Source organism: Ornithodoros turicata, chromosome 1 (assembly GCF_037126465.1).
Source record: "Ornithodoros turicata isolate Travis chromosome 1, ASM3712646v1, whole genome shotgun sequence".
NCBI classification, from domain to species: domain Eukaryota; kingdom Metazoa; phylum Arthropoda; class Arachnida; order Ixodida; family Argasidae; genus Ornithodoros; species Ornithodoros turicata.
In genome coordinates, this window is record NC_088201.1 from 64,195,795 (window position 1) to 64,211,801 (window position 16,007).

General features: G+C 47.4%; 1 protein-coding gene across 1 annotated transcript; it reads right to left on the reverse strand.

The window, feature by feature from the left end:
* Positions 1-248: 248 nt before the first annotated feature.
* On the reverse strand, positions 249-14,909 carry LOC135399776 (uncharacterized). The gene is made up of 4 exons (XM_064631511.1): positions 14,356-14,909; positions 10,497-10,658; positions 8,961-9,056; positions 249-1,696 (listed from the first exon to the last, which is right to left on the reverse strand). Exons 1-4 carry the CDS (start codon positions 14,482-14,484, stop codon positions 1,628-1,630), a joined length of 456 nt encoding a protein of 151 aa, XP_064487581.1. The 5' UTR covers positions 14,485-14,909; the 3' UTR covers positions 249-1,627.
* Positions 14,910-16,007: the final 1,098 nt, after the last annotated feature.

The window sequence follows — 16,007 nt, forward strand, 5'->3', positions numbered from 1 at the left end:
AAGCTTCCGGAGCCACATTCCCGGCATCATAATATACGCATATTTGCGTGTACATTTTGAAATATTCTTGTGGATAAAATCCCGAGACCTAGTTATTATTATATTAAACATATGTGGTGTTCTGCACTGCGCACCAACGTACCAAGTAGTTGTTTTTTATAATAATTTGTATACATCAGGTGAGGCACCCTGTATATTATCGAGCTTCTCCGAACCTGCTTCGACAGGTAAATTTTCACATTTGAGTAAGTATTTTATAAGCATATTTATTCGTGACACATAAACAACTAAACTGTTGACCAGTACACACGTAACTGTTGTTATTAAAGGGGTTGTGACACCTTGTGACCATGTGATTCTATACTGAATTGCTCCAGCTCCCGCAGGCTCCGCACCGCTGTGACGTGAGTGCGACGATCCTCTGTAAGGAAACCGAAACTCATCCGGCTTTGATATCACGACAGGCAACTCCGCCCCAGTGTGGCAGTCACGTGCTCACGAGAACCAATAGGAATGGCCAAGGCTTGCCCTCCTCGTACGTCATTACTGGGCGCAGAAGGGTGTTCTCGCGTTTGTGACTCGCCAACTACGACACCTAGAAAAATAATTTTAAATTAAGTTTTGTCAAATAGTTTTTATGAATAATTTTTTTCTCAGCACTCTGACTCGTGCAGCGCAATGTGTGCAGAATACAACGAACCACAAAATACCAATGTGTCACAACTCGTTTAACTCAAATGGCACTTTTGTTATCGCGTGCTTTTCGCTGGTACATACGAAATCAGAAGTATCGGCGTACACCATTGAGCACACTAGATCATCTAGAAGAGAGAACCCGATCATGTCACTGGACCGCCGCCGGACCACCTGGTCAAAATGTAGTTGACAGCGAATTCCTGTGATAGTTAGCAGGCGTTAGGTTATTTAAACGGGCACTACAGTGCAAAAAGTTCTCCTCGCGGAATGAAAGGTGCCGTTACCTTGACAGGAATACAAAAGGAACGGGGATTTATCCGATGAATAGTTCGCGATTTATGCGCGAACGCAACCGCACTTTACGCCTTCCGTCTTCTCGCCTTCTCAAGAAGAGTGTCAATGTGGAGCGGCCTGTCATTGGTCCCCTCAAACGACCTCCCGCGATGGTTGGGCAAATCGTTTGAGGATATGAGGATAGACCAATGAGAGGCCGATCCGCACTGCCGCCCTTCTTGGGAAGGAAAGAAGAGGGAAAGAGTAAATTAGCATACTTTACTTCGCAATCTGAATGTTCGTTAACTTTCCACAAAAGCAATATCGCAATGTCAGAACATACCCCGAAGTTTTGGAGGGAATATGAGTGTACCTGGCTACTTTTGGGTGGACTGATAGCTTCTCTTTTATGAATTGTCTCGTGTTATGGCAGTCGTTCTAGGACTAGCATTGTTGCTTAAAACCGTGTTAAATAAATAACATATAGAAAAAAAAACACTGTCACCTCTCACAATATACTTATATCTGCTTCAACTTTTGCCTGAAGCCAACTGACACGAGAGCTCAGAAAACCAGGCACACGTGAGCGAGCCGGTGGCATACATGAGCCATAGTCATATCATCTTCGGCATTGAGGATGACTGGATGGAGGCTGTCTTCAAATCTTCTTTTTGTAGGCGAACACCACGTGGACCAAGTGACAGATACCAGCCAAGAGCCCCATAACCTGTCACAAGCAAAATGTACGGTCAGCAACAGCGAAACGAGCCGAAAGTTCACGACACTCAACTAGAGACTTGCAAGGAAACACAATCGCACGTATCTTTGACGGGTGCATTAAAGGGACAGTCGCATCCGGAATCTATGAAACCTATACCCCTATGGTCGGCATGTAAAAGTGCAAGGGTGCAGGCGAGCTGGTACATTGTACAACGACGAAAAACCTGAGACAAGGAGCAAAAAGGAACACACATAACACGTTCTCGTTTTGAGAACGTGGCTGTTTGAGAACGTACTTGGCTGTTTTTTGTTGTTGTTTTTTCGTCCGAAAGGCGCATAGATATTAAATAAACGAATTTCAAAGATCAGCGCTGCTTCCGCAGCTGCGGAGGCTCCGGCGGCAACGACATCGACGTGACGTCACTCCCTGACGGGAGGAGTGAGAGGGCTGCGCTCAAGGGAGAAAGGCGGCGTCCAGACGCCCGCACAGCCGCGACATCTCTTTCATCTCTCAAGGCCGTGCTATGATTGCTGGTATAGGGAATGGGATTTTCACCTTTTTCCAAAGAGGGAATTCCGGCATATTCTCAACAGCCGGTGTCTGCTCTTGTCATGTATTCCGTCGAATAGCAGCTACACCACCATTTCGCGTGAGATTTTCGTACCGTGGTCAGGTGGTCAACGAGGAATAAAACGATACCATGGTTTCGAAAAGGATGTGACGGTCCTTTTAAAAGAGCAAGGAAATGGCATTCACGAATGCTCGCAACCCTGCTTAAAGGGGCACTAAACTGCAAAACTCCTGACGAAATGAAAGACGCCGTTCCCTTGACGGCAATACGAAAGAAACAGGATTCGTCAGTTGCGTCGTTCGTAATTTATGCGCAAAGGAAAGCGCAATTTGCACTTTCCCTCTTCTCTCCTTCTCAGGAGGCACGCGCGGCGGTGCAAATCGTTGAGAGGCCGCACCGCATTGTCGCGCCTCTTGAGAAGGAGAGAAGATAGGGAAAGCGTAAACTGCGGTTTCCTCCGGACATAAATCACGAACGGCTTAAATCTATGAGCGGTGCACAGACGTGGACAGACGGAGAGAGGACAGTAGGAAGGAGTAGGAGACAGGGGGTTAGTATGCGTCCTGGGCAAACTTCAGGGGAACTGTGCCAATATTGGTCTGGAAAGTCTGCCGGAAAGCGTCAGAGAGCACAGCCGGTGCTGGGATTCGAACCCGCGTCTCCTCCTATAGCAGAGCCGTTCCGGGGGGGGGGGGGGGGGGGGAGGGGGCGCAATTGCGCCTTCCAGCCAGTTCTACACTCTTAAAAAGGAACTTCACCGCATAGCACGCTCCTAGCCAACCATCATCTCGAATGATATCGTTTTCTGCCCTGATTTGTTGAAAGCGGGAGGTGTACGCCTTTTCTGTGACACTTATGCTGTTCATAATTGTCACAGAAAAGGCGTACGCCTCCCGTTTTCAACAAATCAGGGCAGATAACGATATCATTCGAGATTATGGTGGGCTAGGAACGTGCTATGAGGTGAAGTTCATTTTTAAGAGTGTACTACCATCCAAGCGTGAAGGCGCGAACATCTGCCCGCTTGGACATTACATCATCGCCGGTCAGGACTCATGTAGGGGAAACACGATCTGCTCTACATTGTGCAATAAAGCAAGCCCCAAGGGATTTTGGTGAGCTCTGAAGGTAAACTTTTTCGGGGGTATTGTAACATTTTTTTAGACAGTCTCCCTGCACTCCTAGAAATGAACTTCACCGCATAGCACGCTCCTAGCCAACATAATCTCGAATGATATCGTTATATGCCCTGATTTGTTGAAAACGGGAGGCGTACGCCTTTTCTGTGACAATTATGAACAGCATAAGTGTCACAAAAAAGGCGTACGCCTCCTGTTCTCAACAAATCAAGGCAGATACGATATCGTTCGAGATGATGGTTGGCTAGGAAGGTGCTATGCGGTGAAGTTCATTTTTAAGAGTGTGGAAAGCGGGGGCGCGGCGAGGGGGAAGGCTTCACGCTTGTTCTGCCCCAAGCGGATATTCGCCTCGGGCCGGCTCTGCCTCCCAGTTCGGCGTACAAGGTGATCATCCTGACCACTGCACCACGCGAGGTGGTATTTGCATTTTAGTGCCCTTTTAATTCATAATGTAGTCTGTCAGCTGCCACCATGCTAGATATTTTCGCGGAACGATGCATTTGAAGTGCAGCAATTGCAACAATTTAATTGCTGCGCAATTGAATTTACAAAAAAAAAACACCCTGGAAAAGCAGCCACGCGCGAAGCGGCGAAACCTGAAGGCGCGGCCGGTATCGTTGTGGTGATGGAGAGAGGACGAGCTCTCTTGTGACATTGAAAATGCATGCTGCTACAGGCACGGCGCGGAGCTGACCAATACTCAAGCCGCTTCGGCGGAAGTAGGAAACTAAGGAGATGGCATTAAACACCGAATACCGTGGGACCCCTCAAGTCATATGATGTAAAGCCGCCGTCACCGTCGTCGCCGTAACGCGCGATCGCGTGGCCCGCAGAGGCGTCAGCGCCGCCTAGCGTTGACGCTGGGTGCGAGGCATTAGGCGCAGGGGCCCAATGTCTTGAACCCAGCTTCAACGCGTGGCGTCGCTGGCGTCTCTGCGGGCCACGCGACCGCGCGTTACGGTTAAGTGTGGCGACGGCTTTACCTCTGGCGGTCGCTCGTGTCAAATTGGCCATTACTTGACCGGCTGTTAGGTCTATCACGTGACCGGCTGTTAGTTTCAGCTGCCTCCAGCAAGTGTCCGCACAACTGCCACTTTATTTTCACTTTGGAAAATTATATTTTAGTTTAAATTAAATTATATGTTTCTCACATTTACCCGGGTAAATGTGAGAAACGCCGTATAGCATTTGTCTGAGCCTGCACAAGGCAAAAAAATACTCCGCTATCAGTCTGTGTATCGTCGACGTTGCCTCTCTATCGTGACGACCATCGCCTATCTATGTGCTGACAGTTAGTATGCTTCAAGCGCTCTCACATTCCACTGGTCTCGCCATTTGAATCCCCTTCTAAACCCTGCGTTCGCATAGCGAACACCACGGTTAGCAGGGTGAATCCAATGCAATTCTGCAACGAACCTTCGACTAGGCATGGCTTTTCGATACGAGAATGCGTCCCCTCGGTTCACAAAATTTACTTATGAAGCGCATTCTTGGGACCAGCGAGCGCTGTAAAAAAATCCGGTAAAAGTGCACGCATCACTACGATCGACCGGTGGGAAAATCAGCTGGACTTTCGCCGTCTCACTATGTCAAAATTGCTTGGCCCACGGCCAAATCCAGCCCAGCAACTCTCTGCCCTAAAAAGCACTTCTAAACCTTTTGGACAACGTACACTCTTAAAAATGATGGTGGTGGTGGTGGTGGTGGTGGTGGTGATGGCGATAGGGCTTGCCGTTGTCGGCCTCACGTATGTGGGGCCGACAACGGCAAGAAACATGGCGATTCTGTGCCCCATTGCTGGCGCTAATGTGGTGAAATGGAATAATGAGTGACCTCACACTGATGACCGCAGTCCTACACTCTTAAAAATGAACTTCACCACATAGCGCGCTCCTAGCCAACCACCATCCCGAATGACAACGTTCTCGCCCCTGATTAGTTGAAAACGGGAGGAGGAGCCTATTTTGTGCCGTGCATAATGGCACAAAATAGGCTCCTCCTCCCGTTTTCAACAGATCAGGGGCGAGAACGTTGTCATTCGGGATGGTGGTTGGCTAGGAGCGCGCTATGTGGTGAAGTTCATTTTTAAGAGTGTAGGACTGCGGTCATCAGTGTGAGGTCACTCATTATTCCATTTCACCACATTAGCGCCAGCAATGGGGCACAGAATCGCCATGTTTCTGTGACCACGTGTATTCGCAAGTGCAAATACCCTGCACAGAACTTCAGAACAGGGAGTCTATGCTCACTGATTGTCGAGGTACTTGATGCGTCGAGATAAGTAATCGGAACGCGCCTGTTGGACAGCGTTAAGGACGATGCTCTCCGCTGTCCAATAGACGCGTTCCAATTGTTTTTCTTGACGCATCAAGTTATCTCTACACTGAAAGAACTTAGCCTCCCAGAAAACAGAACTTCATCACCAATGGCATCGTTTTCTCGCTTGGTTTGTTGAAAACGGGTGGCGTACACTCTTTTGTGACACTTATGGAGTTATGGTAATTGTCACACAAAGGCGTACGCCTCGTGTTTTCCGCAAATCAGGAGTAATAACGGTATCACACTGTACAGTGCCTTCAGCGTGCTATACTCTTAAAAATGAACTTCACCTCATAGCACGCTCCTAGCCAACCATTATCCCGAGTGATATCGTTCTTTCCCGTGATTTGCCAAAAACGGTGGGCGTACGCCATTTTTGTGGCATTGTGCGGTTCATAATTGCCACAAAAATGGCGTACGCCGCCCGTTTTCAACAAATCAAGGGAGAGAACGTTGTCATTCGGGATGATGGCTGGCCAGGAGCGTGCTATGCGGTGAAGCTCTGTTTTTAGAGTGTACGCGGTGAAGTTCCTGTTTTAGAGTGCAGTTACGTATATCAGAAAGCATTGCGTCGTCTGACCAACACACACTGTTAAAATAGAACTTTACCACATAGCACGCTCCTTGCCAACCACCATACCGAACGATATCATTCTGTGTCATGATTCGTTCAAAACAGGGGGAGGAGCCTATCTGGGACAAGCATAATGTGTCCCAGATCGGCGCCTCCTCCCATTTTCAGCAAATAAAGACACAGAATGATATCATTCGGAATGAGGGTTGGCTGCGAGCGTGCTATGTGGAGAAGTTCTGTTTTAACACTGCACGCACGCTCGTACCCGCTGAGAAGAGTGCATCTCCTTAGTTTCCTACGCTCTAAAAACAGAACTTCACCGCATAGCATGCAGTGCGCCAACCATTGCCGCGAATGATAGGGTTATCGTTTGTGACTCAAGGAGAGAGGGAGGCGTACGCCTTTTTGTGGCAATTTGGATATATGGTAATTGCCACAAAAAGGCGTACGCCCACCTCTCTCCTCGAGTCAGAGGCGATAACCCTATCATTCGTGGCAATGGTTGGCGCACAGCGTGCTATGCCGTGAAGCTCTGTTTTTAGAGTGTATATACCTCCATGACTTCGGCAAGGCCGGTTAACATCGCAGCACGAGCCACCTGATTGGCGCTTCTCTCGTCGCCACAAAATGACGTCAGCTTATATATTATACCGGGTGTTTCAGTTAAATCTCCGGGCTAAATAATTCGCGAACGGGTGCACCAATCGAATACCTTTCTTTTTTACAAGTATCTATCCGATACCGCATACAAGCTGCGCAGCGTGTGAATGAGTGGGAGGCGTTCATTATTTAAATAAAAATTCAAATGAGTTTCGCAAAAAAACAAAACTTCTAAAGCAGGGCACTGTCGGCATTAAAATGGGTACTACCCCTTTTGGGACCTTCAGTGGACACCTTTCAGAGAAAAATCTGCCACCGAAGCGGTCGTTTGTTGCAGTAATTAGTTAGGGGGGGCACAATCAAAAGGACACTCTTTCACTCCCTTATCTACCAATGAATTACGTCCTTACACCAATGAATTACACCAATGAATTACGTCCTTTTGCGCTTCGCCGCGACCAGCCGCGATGAAAATATGTAAACCGAAACAAACTAATTACTGCAACAAGTGACCCGCTTCGGTGGCAGATTTTTCTCTAAAAGGTGTCCACTGAAGGTCCCAAAAGGGGTAGTACCCATTTAATGCCGATAGCGCCCTGCTTTAGAAGTTACGTTTTTTCACCAAGCTCATTTGAATTTTTATTTAAATAATGAGCGCCCCCCACTCACTCACACGGTGCGCAGCTTGTAGGTGGTATCGGACAGATACTTGTAAAAAAGAAAGTTCTTCTATTGGTGCACCCGTTCACGAATTATTTAGCCCGGGGATTTAACAGAAACACCCTGTATAAGCAGCTTATATATATTCAGCTAATAATATTGTCTCCCGTGTACGAACCCTGGATACCATACAGTTGAGTTTGCTTTTCTGAATGTTTCCGTTTAGATAACGATCATGTACGACAAAACGATTCAGGGAAATTTGCGTGCTGATACATAACTATTCACGCAACCCTTCCTGTCAGACGAAATGTGAAAGTAACAATAGTTCCTGATCTTACGTCGCCAGACAATGATTTAAAAAAAAAAAAGTGGTTTCGACAATCTTCACAAATAAGCAAGACAAAGAGTAAGAAGAAAACAATTTGAATGAATACGCATCTAGAAAAATATCATCGAATTCGCCTATTTCAGAATATGGAAGTCACAGTTGTACATTTCAGCCCAGTCCAAACGGTTCATCTTTTGACCCGTGGAACTGCGTAACGGGCTTTGCGCAAAACACAGGTCTAAGAAAACGCACACCTGACCGCATGGTAGATGCGCCGACGAAATGCCTCACACATTTTCCAGCACCAAGAGGAAATGAACGTTATATGTTATCCGCATGTACTCTACTATCGTGCTGGAGTGTCTAAAAGTATGCGTTATGGGGGGGGGGGGGGCACAATCATTTGATAAACGGGAATAGCATTGCAGGAGCAAGAAGGCGCCTTGCGATCTCCACTCGAATCCAGCTCAACTGAACCTAATGACTATTGGGACCATGAATGATGGTGTTGGTGGTGATGGTCGTGATGGTGGTGGTGGTGGTGGTGGGGATGATGGAACTGCTTGCCGGAGTCAGCCACACTGACTGCGGCAAGCACGACCACGCTCAGGCGGGTAACGTCACGATTATCGCAGAGAGGGGGGGGGGACCTTAAAGCATCATTAACTATCGTTGAAATGTCCAATGAAAACCACCGAGTGCGAGCCGTCGAAATAGAGGGGTAGGTCCACGCTTGCTTGTCTTTATACCCCTTTCACACGGGCAGTCTTCAATGATGATTGAAACCAATAGCCATTGAACTTGCGTGTAGCGCCACCAAGCGTGTAAGATGTCAAACTGTCAGGGAGCATTGCATCCAATGCTCTTTGAGAAGTTGACACGTTATACGCTTGGTGGCGCTACACACATGTTCAATGGCCATTGGTTTCAATCATCGTTGAAGCGTGTGACACGGGGTATTACTCGTCTTGAGCATTGCGGCGCTCTGAGGTTACGTCCAATGATCTGGCATGTCTATAATGTTTGCTGTCTCCCAGTTTCTGTGAACAGCAGTCACAAGTCGAGTAAGAACTTACACCACTGGCGATGTTGGCCGCCCAAAAGGCCTGAACCGCGCAGGACAAGCCTCCACAGGTGTAGAAGAGGAACCCGAAAGCGTGAAACGTAAGGTACTGAAACGTATGGAAACATTGACACATTATTGTTACTTGCTGAAAGAGTATAGTACATAAAATGCAGCGCTAATGTGCCATATAGGAAGTCCAAGTACTTGTGAAAGCAGAATGTCTTCTAGTACAGTCAGTATGCAAATATGCATGCACTAGCTATTGTTCTTGTTGATTGTGAGATTAACCAAGTCCGGGCTGGTTTGCTACTCCTGTGTTTGTTCGTTTTGGCTGTGATCCGCGGGCAATGCATTTCCCCCGAGCTGACCTTTAAGTTTTGCTTCTTCGATTGAAAATTGTTGTCAATATGCAAGTTGGAGCAGCCGTAGATGTGTAATGGCGCTAATGCTCGAGTTTGCAGCTCGCCAGAGGGCCTTCACAGGCATCAAAGATGCTCTTTCGTTGCTGACGTCTTTGAAGCTGACCAGCACACCGGACAAATAGAGAATCGAGGCAGACACAGCGTGCGTAACTAATCTCCTGGGCATCTTTGAAAATTGAATTGCCGGCAATGCCCTGTGCTTACCCGCACGCAAGTCGCTGCCGAACGTCTCGTAACCTGCGGCCAACTGATTATCTCTCCTATGGCATCTACATTGCCCTAGGCGTCACATGTGGAAGGGCTCAGCTTAACTAAGGAAGCGAACAGGAGCGTTCATTCTGACGTGAGAGCTGGTGGCTAAGATCTAGCATGTGTCCTGCAATGTCCGAGTTTGCGTCGATACATTGTGGCAATATTTTCTGTTTTAGCGTAGAATATGTTCTTGAGGTTCCGCTTAGCAGCTCCGTGCTCCAAGCTCCGTGCGTGCTTCACGGAAGTGTTACGGAAAGCGGAAACGGGATATCAAGCGTCTCCGCCAAAGAGCGCAACATGTGCAGCAAGACCTGCGCTTTCCTGTTGTCGGCGGTGTCCTCCTCCGTCTCTCGAAACATGTGCACGGCGACATTTGCGCGGGGAGGCGTGCCGTTAATCTTTCTCAATGTCTGGGGTTCCTCCCCTCGTGCCAATAAACGTAAAATCAGTCTTGGTGTTCAATTACGAACAATTTCTCATCAACAAAAGTACGCCCAGAAGTCTCCAAGACCAAGCACGCGTATTCTACGTTCATCGGGATTTGTCGGTTAGACAAATACCATTTCCAAGTTGACGCCCTAACAAAAATGAAACACTTCACGATACAGCTTTACTACAAAGGGAGCAGTTGATCCTGCAAAGTTAATGCTTGTGCTAACAACAGGAAATTCATAGCCCACAGGAAGACAGACTGCTTCTGAGCAGAAGTGCGAACAGAGTCTTAGTGTAGAGTATATAGTCTCGGACGACTGTCATTAATCTGTTTTTTCTTATCCCTTGTTCGATAAACGTTTTTCCGTAGCCTGCAGAAACAGTGGCTGAATGCTGAGAATCCTGTTATGGGCAATATGCTTTCGTTCTCTGGTACTTACAAATTGTGTGGTTGGCAGAACAGTTCCCGAAGCAGAGAGCAACGCTGACGCCAATATCATGAATGTGATGATCCAGTACGTGAAGGACACGAGGACTAGAAAGAGAGTGGACCTGGTGTCCAGGTAGCTCACGGCCAAGCTGAATGTGATGATGCCCAGTACCTTAAAGGAGCAAAAGACAGAAAGAAGTGTGCGTTGAACATGAATGTGTAATGCAAGCAACAAGCTCCACGGCGTAGAGGCGAATTAGGTAACACAGACTTGGGGAAAAGACTTGTCCTTGTGTACATCGTGTTCTGTCTTGTGTCCTGACCATTTTTACCTGACCTGGTACAGGAAATGTGCTGTCCGTAGTTTCGTTTTAACTGTGTGTATCTGACACTCGAACTGATATAAGGAAATAGAGTGAGTCCACTGCAAGGGAAGGCTACGTGGTGTTTTGGATTTCTGCTTCTGTTCTGTTCAATCGATGGCGTAGCCAGCGGAGGGGGCTTGCGGCGTTCAAACCCGTGCCCCATAATCGTACCTTTGGCAGTACATTTGGGAGAGGGAAACTAGGGTGAAATCCTCCTCCCCCATGTAAAGTCCCCATAGAACCCGTCCCGAAATATTTTTCTGGCTACACCACTGCGTCCAATGTTCATATTCTTTGTTCTCGTTAGGTTTCGGCTTCCATCATGCATGTCCAAGATAGAAGCATGCTAGAAGCCTGCATGATAGAAGGGAAAGTGAAAAGAATCGTGTGCATATTCATCTTATGGAACCCATCTTCAAGATACAGTGGACTGTCCACTGTATCTTGAAATATACATCTAAAAATATGTGTACACAACATATTTATGTACACATACACATATTTGTGTACACATTTGTGTTTAACATGTTTGTGTTGCGATGCAGCCTGCGATGTAAAGAAAAGAAGAAGGGCGCTTCCTCAAAGCGAGCACTTTTGTCCGTCTCGTCCTTCTCTGTCGACGGCAGACCGCTTGACTTGATGATAAGTACTGTCGTATTTCCAGTCGATTAAATTCCAAGTCTTCGGAATTAATTCTTTTGTTACACTCTGATGGTGTTCTTCGGGGTTTACTATTTCCCGATAATTCCAAGTTTTTCGCCGTTTACTTTGTATAAGTGAGTTAATGTTCGACATTCGGAGAAAACTTGACAGTTGTGAAACGACATACTCACAAAGGGAATGAGAAGCTGCCTCGCAAGAACGCTTCCTGTTACGAGGCAGAACTCGCAGGCAACGACATATGTATCACAATCACCTGGCCACGTGAACATCTCGATATCCGGATATTCCATGACATGATTCCCATCCCATCCCACTGTCTGCGTTACAACAATTAGCTGTACCTTCCAAGAAGAGGATTTGGACGTCATCTGCGCTCCCTTGTTCACTTTGTAGAGGGATGAGGGAAAGCATGCAGGTCCAAAGCCATATGGCAAAGCAAAGGCAATGGTTGCATCAATGTCGAGGTGCGAGTGGAAGACTGCTGCCCTATTGGGTCAATAGGGCTACCGTTCCATGTCGCGGGGGCTGGTAATCACTGCTATAGTAACCCACAATGCCAGGCAGGGGCGGCAGAAGGGGGGTTACAGGTGTTACTGTAGGCCCCTTGAATTTGTGAAGGGGGCGCAAAATTCCGATGGAGGTGAGGCGCCAATGTGTTATCTCAGGTGCCGCATGCGAATAAAATTTCATAAACCCTTTTCCTGGAAAGATCAAATTGCCAGCATAGTCAACGCTTTGTCGATTGATGTGGTAGAACTCTCCGAACACTCGGAACCCTAAATTATAACACTGGGATCGTATGTTTTAATTATCTATTAATTTTGGGAAGCCCCGTTGACCTGTGAACCTACCACACAGTTTCTTTCATATATTGTTATTTTTTATCGTAGTATAGCGCATTTTACATCTGCATATGTCAGAACACGGTGACTTATTACGACTTGCATGTGACACTTGTAGTTTTTCCCTTGGCAATTTCCAGAGATACATCCCAATATCTTCTACACGAAAACGGCTCCTCAAGCTGTTGTGCCACCTTTAAACCGTGAGGAGGAAGGGACGGGGAGCGATGGCGAAGAGTGACGATATATCGTCAGTCTTGTCGTGTGGTGTGTGCGCCTTGCGTCTGTCGTCGTTCTGGTGCGCTGTTTCCTTGTATCCAGACAAATACATGAGACACGGAGAACAAGCGCTGACTAGCAATTTCCGTATTTTAATATAGGGTTACACACTAAAGATCGAACCAAGCACAGTCCGGTATAGTACACCTGCTATATCACCTTCGTTGTTGTACTGAATGGGGGCATGTGTCTATCCTGAAATACCAATTCGGATTCGAACACGGGTACCTCCCAGTCTCGATGTGACTGCAGTGACTTGGCGTGACTGCAGTGCATACGGCAAATGTGAAAGGTAGTATATCCTTCAGTGAAAAAATACTTCATGTTTACAGATACCGTTTCTTTCGAATCTTACACCGGTAATATGTGCTTCCATGTGTTGCGCAAAAGTAAATCACTTCTGAAAACGAACTAATTCTGTAGTCAACAGTCGTTCGAGTCGACTGTCCTTATTTTCCTAGAAACGACGCTCGAGTCATTTGCTCTGTCATTTGTCCCTAAATTTTCCAGTAGGCAATCATTGCGAACTGATTGACTGAGGTGGAGCAGTTGGAAAGTGCGGCAGCAATTCCGTCGGCGTTGGGCGAAGCCATCTTTCATCCCTGACAAGTGTGTTCTTTAGCGAGCTCATGTAAAGGGAGCCCGAAATGGAGGTGCATTGATCCCATGACCCTCCTGCTCCGTTTATTTCGTGTTACCGCATTCCGCCTTCGGGGCCGGGCCACTTGTCCGAAGGACGTACATTACAGATTGTTTGCCTTTGTTTCATTGTGTGGGGAGTTACAATCCGGTAAAATAAAATAAAAACGACTGTGCTATGTTTCGGAACATGCGCTTCCTGAATCACAGAATGATTCCGTTGCCACACCTGATTCGTGGTAAGCGCAGGGCGCGCGCCCTTTTTTGTGACATCAATATTACTGCACAAGTGTCACAAAAAGGCGTACGCCTCCCGGGTTTTCAACCAGTCAGGGGAATGAGCGGGATGACGGTTGGCTAGGAACGTACGTGTTGCGCGGTGAAGTTCTGTTTTGGGGGTGTACACGGGGTATTTGGTATTTGGGTACAGCACGTTATCCTTAAACACTTCGAACACAAATTAGGAATTGTTTAGGGAGAATTACACCAATGTCACTGAACACTGCAGCTCTTAGAAAACTGGGAACGAACGAGAGAAAAAAATACATTCAGTCTTTCGTCGCCATTGTGTAGAAACATAAACTTTCCACAAATGGCACTGAACATAGCAACTAGAAAAAGTAAATAAAAGAAAAATTCAGGTTTTCGTTGCTGTTCTGTAGAGAAACAACTTTCTACAGAACGGACGAAATTCTCGCCACATGAATACCGTTATTCACACCATTCAACAATCTCTCTGCTTCATGTGTACAAGCGCATGTACTACACCCAAACGTGTTAAAAACCGAAACCGCGGATATATTGCGCTCCCAAACAGCTCAACTAGTACAGGAGATGAGTCTGCAGTGCAACACCGTGATTGGCGCTTGTAGTTCATTCCACCAATCAATGCTCCGCTCAACATACTCCTCTCCAGAATTCTAAAGTGTTTCGAAAATTTCATCGGAGGCAATACCCACAGAAGACGCGGTTCCACAACACGCCTTAGAAACCGAAACTGCGAAATGCATCTTCGTGCCATGTTCTAAAAGACAAAAACCCGTACGAAATAATCACGTAATGAATGCTTCAATCAACTTACCAGCTCGACAATTGTCAGCATTCCCGTGACGGTCGAAATGAACCCTCTCTGTACGGATATCGAAGAAAAGGTCGTACTACCCGGTTGAGTGACTACCGTAGTTTGTCGAACAGTTGTTGTCGTCGGCATCGTGGCTGCCACCGATGTCAGGATGCTGCAGTTGACAAGGTGTTACAAACACGCAAAGCACTGCGCCGCGAATCGGAACCCCCGAACAAGTCAGAAGGTTCGAAGGGTTAGTCAGGGCGTGGTTCTTTTAACTTTCCCAGGAGGCGATACAGAGGAGGTTCATGAAAAGAGGGCAAGGAGGTGGCTGCTGGCCAAAATTAGCGGGGGAGTCCATCGCGCTGAAACTAAAAATAGAATCGCCTCCTTCTCGAGTAGATGTGTTTTTCTCTTTTATGCCCTATCATGCGTGTTGCGTGAGAGCAGTAGCTTTCTCCATCTAATAAGCAGTTTACTTGCTTGCGGGTTGAATAAGTGAGTAACAGGGGCGGCGGCGCGGATTGCTCCACTGTATCGGATGTAGCGCACACCTAAACGGCCAAGCGTAAATATGCACGCGCAATGCACGTATCAATTTCGCGAACGAAGTTTCCCCGAGCAACGTGCCGCAAGCCTAGGCAGGCGGACCGCTCGTCTACCCAACGTTACCCCCCCCCCCCCCTCGAACGAAGTTTCCTGCGCACCTTGCGGTAGGTTACTCGTCATATATTCGAGCACTACTTTAATTTTTACTCGCGGGTTTGGTATACCTCTTAGGGTACCAAACCCGCGAGTACCCGAAGCTACCGCCAGGTATCCCGGCGTCTATATACCCGTGGTACAGCGAGCTCCCTAATGAAGGCCGCTTCAGGAAGTTCGCATGTCTTCTGTGATGCGCCTGCGGGTCTACTTCAGCTTCAACACTTCAGTTTAGATCAGAACTTCACCACATAACACGCCCCTATAGCAGCGACCACCATTCCGAATGATATGATTCTGTCTCCGGATTTGTAGAAAACAGGAGACAGAACGATGTCATTCGGGATAGGAGAGTAATATGCGGCGAAGGCCTGTTTTGACAGTGTGATTCGCTGAAAACGCAGCATGCGCACCTTTAAAGGGGCACTAAAATGCAAAAAACAAGTTCACTTCAAATCACGTTCCACGCTATGTTAATTTCGTACTTGTCATCGTCATTCAAAACTTTGATTCCGTTACGGAGCTACAATCAAAATTATACCGGGCTCTTTCTTGCTTCGGCGCTAAGCAGTGAACGTCGTTTCAGCTCGTCCATCGGTGTTTTTAGCCCATGCTGCGCGTACACGCGCGTGCCACGCCATGGAGCAGTCCCGGTGAATAACATAGTGCGCGTTGCGAAGCGGACTGGCGCCGCTGTCCGAAGGACGTGAAAATAAATGTTGTCAGTGGAACATTCGAGAGAACTGTTGTAGGCTACAATTCAGTGAATCGGTATTGAAAAATGAAGCAGTGCGCATCATGCCGCGCATATTCGGAACACTGCGATCGGACCCGTTCCAAATCCTCACGGCCACGATAGGTAAGCGCGCCTTTGTCCTGCAGTCTGGTTGGATACCGCCAATCTTTGCTTCCTGGGGATCCGATTCGTTGCCGCCAAAGACGGCTCTGTTTTCACTGCGTTTTTCTTC